Here is an 8,478-nt window from a genome sequence, read left to right as displayed (position 1 = left end):
TGTGTTGGCTCTTGCCCTTGGGCCTCAGGGGTGAGTCCAGGGGCATGAGGGCAAAGACAGGAGCGAAGACAACCCAAGGACAGGGAAAGGCAGCTGAGGTCAGTGGAAACCAGACGAAAGCCACTCTGGTTGTTCGACTTCGGTGAAAGGAGAGCGCAGGGAGGCCCATGTCCCAGGGGAAGGTTTTGTGGGAGAGCGGCCCTGGCAGGACTCTGCAGAGGTCATCACCGCTAGGGAAGGAGGAAGAAAGCCTGTGGGCCCTGAAGGCACACACCGCCAGCGGTGAAGTGACTCTCAGTGGATGGTAGACGTCCTGCTACTGTCAGTCAGGACTGACCTCCTGCAAGGGCTGTGGCCTCAGGCGCCAGAGCAGCAGGCCCAGCAGCAGCGCGCCCCCCAGCAGCAGCAGCGCCCGCCGCCACCTGCGCCCAGCCACCTCCAGCCGGCGCCGCCCCCGTCCCCGTCCTGAGCCGCCCGCCGCCGCCAGCCGCTGGGCCACCTGCCGGAGCCTGTGGTCCGGGGGCGTGTGGCGCAGGGCCTCCGCCAGGCCGTACACGGCGTTGGTGAAGGGCGCGCCCCCGTGCTCACGCGCCAGCCGCTCCACCTGCGCCAGCAACAACTCCACCTGCGCCTCGCGCTGCGCGTCCGCCGCCCGGTTGTTCAGGGCGCACACGCGGCCGCCGCACTGGGCCACCAGGGCCCGCAGCGCGCGGTTGTCGGTGTAGCGAATGTAGTCGTCCAGCGAGGTCCCCTCCAGGTCCTCCAGGCGGGTGAAGACGACGATGGTCCGCGCCAGGACGTCGGCCCCGAACAGCTCGCGGACACCGCGCAGGGCCTGCTCGTCCTGGGCGGTGAAGCGGCCCAGCTGGGTGACGAGCAGCAGCGCGTGCGGCCCGGGTGCCGACAGCAGGTAGCAGCGGCCGCGCTCGGTGCAGTCCGGGTCGGCGCCGCGGCCTCCGGCGCTGAAGAGGTCGGGGGTGTCGGTGACCTCCACGCGCCAGCCGGCCCAGCGGCGGCTCCCCTGGGCGCAGGTCCTGGTCACCGGGGTGGATGCGAGCCTGGACGGGAAGCGCCTGTGGGCCAGGATGCTGTTGCCGGTGGCGCTCTTGCCCGCGCCGGTCTTGCCGGCCAGGATGAGCCCGAGCCTGGGCTCCTGCGCAGGCGGCACGTCTTCCCAGTCCTCGGAACCTGCGAGGACAGAGTAGGCGTGGGGGGCCCGCCTTGGAGCCGCCTCCCGCTCTGCTGCCCTGGGCCTCAGGGGTGTCTGTGGGACACAGGAGAGCAGCAGGCCTTGGGCTTCTGCTTCTCCAGCCGAGCCTTTCCTAGGGGGTCTGGGCAGAGCTTGTCCCGCTCCGGGGCATCTGCACCCCTCTCTCTCCCGTCTTTGGCCTCAGCACAGGCACCTGTACCCGCTCCAGCAGCTGGTGCGCATGTCTCGGGAGGGCACCCCTGACGATGCCAGGCCCTGACTCCGCTGACATTATCTCCGGGCACGCTCGCGGTGCAGAGCTGTCGCTGCTTGACACCTACCCTGGCCTCTGGGATACTTCTCCGAGACGCCATCCCAGCGGGGAGAGGCGGGAGGGCGTGGGAGGCCCGGGAGTGAAGGGCTGTCTGGAGTCCCTGCCACCCTGGTTGGAATCACAGCCCCAGCGTGTGTCCGCTGTGTAACCGAGGGGAAGTTGCTTCACCCTCTTCAGCACAGTTGGAAGTGGTGACAGAGAGTCGTTTCTCCCGGATTGCCCAGAGGATTAGGGGAGCTGGTCCCTTGCCTTCTCCCCTCCTTTCCTCTTGCCCTTCTCCTCCCTTTCTCTTACACCTGCTGCCAGGAAGTTACCTGCTAAGCCCCCATCCTTGTTCTCTAGCACATTCTAGCTGGTAAATCGTGTTCCCTGTACTCCAAGATCTCATTGCCTCCACCTCCTCGTCTGTGGGGCTCAGAGTAGATTTCTATTGTTTTTTTTTAAGATTTTTTATTTATTTATTCGACAGAGATAGAGACAGCCAGCGAGAGAGGGAACACAAGCAGGGGGAGTGGGAGAGGAAGAAGCAGGCTCATAGCAGAGGAGCCTGATGTGGGGCTCGATCCCATGATGCCAGGATCACGCCCTGAGCCGAAGGCAGACGCTTAACCGCTGTGCCACCCAGGTGCCCCTCAGAGTAGATTTCTTATTCTCAGTTTACCCTTTGGCTTGGGAGGCACAGACTAGTCAAAGCACTTAGTATCTCCCAGTAGGGTAGGGGCAGAGATGCCGCACAAAGGCAAATCCGGGGCTCTTGCTGTTTCCCCTTAGCACCGAGACGCCCCTGGGATTTGTTCCGTCTTGTGTTAGCTCATCACCTTGTTCCCCAGAGCTGACACCTGGGGCCAAGTACATACAGTGAGGAAATTCTTACCATAGGCGTTTTCTTCATCTCTTGCCATCTTCCGTCCTCCCATGCTTGCCTGGAAGAGGCCCAAACACAGTTCGTTCATTCATTCATTCATTCATTCATTCATTCATCGAATAGGTATAACAACCTTCGATGGGTCAGGCAAGGTCCAAAGAGCTGGTGGCAACCACAGTGCAAAGGTCATGGCTCCTGCCTTCCCCTGAACATCAGCACATAGGGAAGAACCCTGGAAGGACCTGACTGGTGTTGGAACGACACCAGGAGAACGTTTGGTGACCTTTCAGGGACTCTGAACACAAACACCAGAGGGGAGATGATAGCACGTCCCTGTGTCAGAGTGAGCTCAATGCTAATGTTCCCAGGTAGTTCTGTGTCAGTGACATAAGCTGGAGCTTCCTAGTTTTCCCAGGAGATTCCACAGCCAGGGGAGACTTCGGAAAATGCTGAGAATCCAAAAATTTGCTCAGTGACTTGGGGACTACCTTAGGGTGGTTGGCCTGGGAAAAAAAGCGAGAAGAGAATTTGCATTTTGTTTTTGGAAATTGGAAAGCAAACATCCCCCCAAGCTGATCTGAAGAGCCTGTGATCTGCTCTCAGAAAACTGAAAATCTGGGCTTGTGTCATTTGTCTAAGTTTGATCTGTGTGCTGGGGAGATGGGTCACCGCCCTCCAGCTCCTGATGTTCTTGCCCCAGGTCTGAGGCCTCTCAGAGTAAGTGATTAGACCCATTCCAACACGGTGTAATACAGTTAAACACTCAGCGATGACGTCCGTGTGAGCACACGAGTGCCGGGACAGAAGCGCCCAGCCTGTCCTCCGTCTGCCTCTCTGGCCGCGTTTCCAGCTCACCCCCTGCTCATTCGGCTGCTCCACAGAGAGCAGGTTTCAGGATCCCCCTTCCCTCCTGCGCACTTGCTCCTCTGATCACTGATTCTCACCCACGTTTCCATCTGAGTCCTGTCTGTGCCTCACCATCCATTTCAAATGCTACCTCTTCATGGTGACACCTGCTTACTGTGGGTGACTGTGTTCTGTCCCGTGGGCGCCACCCGAGGAAAAGCACAGGGAGGGGCTGCTGGATAACTTCTCTCTGGCCTGAGGACTTAGGTGACAGGTTTGCCTGGTACTCAGTCTAAAGGGTTCTGTGTTTCTGCAGTAACACCCCTGCCACCTCCCCAAAGCCCTCAGCAAAGGTCAGCCCACAGGCTTAGGGGATGAGTTATCTTGTGCATACAAATCAGCAAACTCCCATAACTGACCCCAGAGTGGAAGTGAGGAAACAGATTTCGTGCAAAGAACAAAAATAGAGCTAAAGCCAGAAGTCCTGGTTGGAAATGAGAAAGTGTGCTATGGGAAATTCACTGAACTCTTGAGCAGGTCATTGGAATTTTCCATATTGTTTAGAAAGGGTGTCGAAATGATTTTACCTAGTTTTTAAGAGGAAAGTAAGCCCCAGCTGACATCTGGGGTAACAAATGGCTCTTAACTGTTGAGGTGTGTAAAACATGTCGAATCCCATATTCTTAATAGTCTGAGTTGAGTGTCTCCCAGACTTGCTGCTTTTCAGAAGTACTTGAGTGTTCTTAAAAATACACGTTTTTTTGGACCAGCCTCAGAGATTCTGATTCTTAATCCGATGTTGCTGATGTAATCAGCCCACCAATCAGAGTGTGGAAACCAGTTAATTCTTCAAGCTCTTGCATTGTACAGACAAGGGGATTGAGGTTTCCTTGCAGCTGGGAGGGGGAAGCTTGAATTGGGGAGCCCCTTTTACGGGGCTGAAGACCAAGTTCCGAACCTCAGATTTCTCCTGAGGGCCCCTACTGTGGGAAGTGAAAAGGAGAATGGCGGGGGGTGTGGAGTAAATTCATATTTCTCTAGATTTGCCACAATGTAACTTGCTCCGAGGTTAGATTATTTATGGTTCACAGAAAGATATTTTGCCTTTGCTGAATATGCCACTTAGACTATCTTTAATGCCTTTTAAACTGTGTTTTGTTCCTGGAAGTGCGTCCAGCCCCCACTCCTCTTACTGTATTAAGAGAATGTGGAAGGAACAGGTTTTGCCCCTAAACAGGTGTGTGTGCCTTCCAGGCTGGAGACGATGCTTCCTCTGAGCTTACTCAATTTGAAACTCAGAACATCTGTAAAAACCTGGAGGCGTGATCTTGACTGCTCTGCCTCTTGTTGACCTGCCTGGTATTGGGTGGAATGTAGGTGTTCAGGCAGTAAACATTCTCAGAACCATGTTCCTGCTGGAGGGTCACAGCTCCCCCGCAGGCATCCCCCTTCCCCTGTGGGCTCACTTTTCCCGCAGCAGGGGTGACAAGCTCTGATGTTGGCTCTAGAAGCCCCTGACCTAGTACTTTCCCTTCGGTTGTGAGTGCTGAAGGCTGTTGCTCCCAGTGCAGGGGGAAGTCTCAGAGCCTCTCAGAACTAGGAACACTGGCAGGGAGTGTGACAATTTAAAGGGACAGAAATGTTTGCTAAGAGTTGTTCGTTTGCAGTGTTTCTCCTACAAAAACCCCTCCCTGCTGTGACTAAGGTGGTATGTGAATCCAGCAGGGCCCCCAACACCAAATATTTTGCTGTAGCCAAGGAAGGGAGGGTGTTATAAACCCCCATGGTCTGGCTCCTCCTCTTCTTCTTCTCCTTCTTCTTCTTCCTCTTCTTATTTTTTTAAGTAGGCTCCACAATCAGCACAGAGCCCAACGCAGGGTTTGAACTCACAACCATGAGATCGAGACCTGAGCCAAGATCAAGAGTCAGATGCTTAACCATCTGAGCCACCCAGGTGCCCCGGGTCTGACTCTACTTCTAGAATTGGTTACTGATCTAATCTTTAATTACTTTTCATTCTCTAGGGCTTTTTTTTTTTTTAATAAAATAGGTCCAGAGAATCTTCTGTGCCAGAACAAAGAATGTGAGAGCTGTTCTCAACAGCTGTCTATTGATTGGATATTCATGTGGTGTGGCCAGTGCTACTCTGGGGTCCGTTGTGTCAGAAGAGTTTGGAAGCAGAATCTCATCATCCTCTAAGAAATGAAGGCTTCCCAGCTATTAAAGGCCCAAGGGCCAGCTGGTACATTGAGGATGAATACCTTTACACAGTTCTTAAATTAGCCTTATTTTTGAGGCTTGGTCTAGTTATCTGTGTTGGTATCACCAATTCTAGTCTTCTCTCTTCTCTCAAGAGGGTCATGAGAGTAAGATCACCAAAAGAGCCAATCATTACATGGTGAACAGGCTACAAAAGACTGTTTACAGACCCAGTAAGGTCACTAACCAGCTATGTGACCTGACCTAACTCCCATAAACTTTCTGAAGTTGACTGTTGCAATGGGGAGGCTAACCTGAGCACTAGTCTATTGACTGGGAGCTGCGTTTTATCTCTTTCTTGCCAGCCCATTTTTTTTCAGATAGGGAAGAGACTCAACTTAACGTATTTTCCATCCTTTTTGGGAGACAGAGTTTCTTGGATGACAGACACCCCTACTGTTTCCACTCAGCATTGCTGAAGCAAAAAGCTTCTTGTTCTCCCACTAAATCAGCAGGACCAGGACTAGTGTGGGGCAGTTGTGGTGTCCAGGGGGCAAAACTTAAGGAGGCACCCACTCCTACAGTCACTCAAGTGCCGACCCTGCAAGTGAGCAACCCTGAAAGTGAGTGCTTCCTTAAGGTAAGGTGCCTGTTGCTCCCCAAATTTCCATCAACTGATGAATGGATAAAGAAGAAGTAATGTATATATACAATGGAATATTACTCAGCCATCAAAGGAATGAAATCTTACCGTTTGCAGTGGTGTGGATGGAACTAGACAATATTAGGCTAAGTAAAATAAGACATCAGAAAAGACAAATACCATATGATTTCACTCATATGTAGAATTTAAGAAACAAAACAGATGAACATGGGGGAAGAAAGAGAGAGAGGCAAACCATAAAAGTCTCTTAACTATAGAGAAAAAACAAACTGAAGGTTGCTGGAAGGGAGGTGGGTGGGGGGATGAATTAAATGGGTGATGGGGATTAAGGAGGGCACTTGTGATGAGCAGTGGGTGTTGTATTTAAGTGATGAATCACTAAATTCTACAACTGAAACTAATATTACACTGTATGTTAGTTAACTGGAATTTAAATAACTACTTTAAAGAGAAAAAAATAATTCTTGACAAAACAGGAAAGAATATCCAATGGAAAAAAAGACAGTCTCTTCAATAAATGGTGCTGGAAAGTTGGACAGCCACATGCAGAGGAATGAAACTGGACCATTCTTTTACACGATACACAAAAATAAACTCAAAATGGATGAAAGACCTAAATGTGAGACAGGAATCCATCAAAATACTAGAGGAGTACACAGGTAGTAATCTCCTTGACCTCGGCCGCAGCAACTTCTTGCAAGACACATTTCTAAAGTCAAGGGAAACAAAGCGAAAATGAACTATTGGGACTTCATCAGGATAAAAAGCTTCCACATAGCAAAAAAAAAAATAGTCAACAAAACCAAAACACAACTGACAGAATGGGAGAAGATATTTGCAAATGACATATCAGATAAAGGGCTGGTATCCAAAATCTATAAAGAACTTATAAACTCAACACCCAAAGAACAAAGAATCCAGTAAAGAAATGGGCAAAAGACATGAACAGACATTTCTCCAAGGAAGACATGCAAATGGCCAACAGACACATGAAAGAACGCTCCACATCACTTGTCATCAGGGAAATACAAATCAAAACCACAATGAGATACCACTTCACACCAGTCAGAATGGCTAAAATTAACAGGACAGGAAATGCCACATGTTGGCGAGGATGTGGAGAAAGGGGAACCCTTTTATGCTGTTGGTGGGAATGCAAGCTGGTACAGCCAGTCTGGAAAGCAGTATGGAGGTTCCTTAAGAAGTTGAAAATAGAGCTACCCTATGACCCAGCAATTGCACTACTGGGTATTTACCCCGAAGATACAAATGCAGTGATCTGAAGAGGCACCTGAACCCCAATGTTTATAGCAGCAATGTCCACAATAGCCAAAGTGTGGAAGGAGCCGAGATGTCCTTCAACAGATGAATGGATAAAGATGTGGTTCATATATACAATGAAATGTTACTCAGCCTTCAGGAAGGATGAATACCTACCATTTACATCGATGTGGATGGAACTGGAGAGTATTATGCTAAGCGAAATAAGTCAGTCAGAGAAAGACAATTATCATATGGTTTCATTCGTATGTGGAATATAAGAAATAGCATAGAGGATCATATGGGAAGGGATGAAAAACTGAACGGGAAGAAATCAGAGAGGGAGACCAACCATGAGAGATTCTTGACTCTGGGAAACAAACTGAGGGTTCCAGAAGGGGAGGTGGGTAGAGTGATAGGGTGATAGGGTGACTGGGTGATGGGCATTAAGGAGGGCATGTGATGTGATGAGCACTGGGTGTTATAAGCAACTGATGAATCATTGAGCACTACATTAGAATATAATGATGTACTATATATTGGCTAATTGAATTTAAATTTAAAAAAAGAAAGAAAGAAAAAAAGAAAAAAAAAGTGCCTATGGCTCCTCACCAGCCTCGTCCTACTCCAAGCCATGCAGATCAGCCTTGCCTAAATCTTTGAAGTTCGACATATACATTCCATTAAGATGCTTTCAGTGCCTCTGTGATAACTCTTTATCATTCACTCCTTATCATTTCCATGAATGCATATGATGTCTTACTTCAACCACTTGTAACGCTCTGTTTGAGGGATTATCTGGCTGCAAGAATTGCTTAGCTAGTGCATGGAACAGGCTGAAGTTGTCAGAGAGCTGGTGTTTCTTGAAGCAGGGCTTATCAATGACAGAAGTGAGTGGTTAGATACCTTGGTGTCCTGGCTTATTAAATTGTCTACTGCTCACCAAGTAAGGTAACTCTGAGGTGTATTTCACACCAATTGCTGAGGTCCTGAACTGGACTGAGACCCAGTATTCTACAGTGGGAACATGCTCATCAGTGCAACCTGGATTGGCTCTATTCCCCTTCCCGGTCTCATATTCCCACCACCCTACTAGTGCTTTCTGGGATTGCTTTCCTATA

General features: G+C 50.2%; 1 protein-coding gene across 1 annotated transcript; it reads right to left on the bottom strand.

Moving 5' to 3' along the window:
- Positions 1-322: 322 nt before the first annotated feature.
- On the bottom strand, positions 323-2,425 carry GIMAP1 (GTPase, IMAP family member 1). The gene is made up of 2 exons (XM_048213144.1): positions 2,398-2,425; positions 323-1,188 (listed from the first exon to the last, which is right to left on the bottom strand). The coding sequence occupies exons 1-2, from the start codon at positions 2,423-2,425 to the stop codon at positions 323-325; spliced, it is 894 nt and encodes a 297-aa protein (XP_048069101.1).
- Positions 2,426-8,478: the final 6,053 nt, after the last annotated feature.

Source organism: Ursus arctos, unplaced genomic scaffold (genome assembly GCF_023065955.2).
Source record: "Ursus arctos isolate Adak ecotype North America unplaced genomic scaffold, UrsArc2.0 scaffold_3, whole genome shotgun sequence".
In the NCBI taxonomy this organism is placed as follows: Eukaryota; Metazoa; Chordata; class Mammalia; order Carnivora; family Ursidae; genus Ursus; species Ursus arctos.
The sequence above is the reverse complement of the archived record's forward strand: the minus strand, read 5'-3'. Positions and strand labels throughout refer to the sequence as shown.

Coding starts and splice junctions, on each gene's coding strand:
- GIMAP1 (XM_048213144.1), bottom strand. CDS start 2,425: ATGGCAAGAGATGAAGAAAACGCCTATG. Junction 1,189..2,397: donor AGATGAAGAAAACGCCTATG/GTAAGAATTTCC, acceptor CTGTCCTCGCAG/GTTCCGAGGACTGGGAAGAC.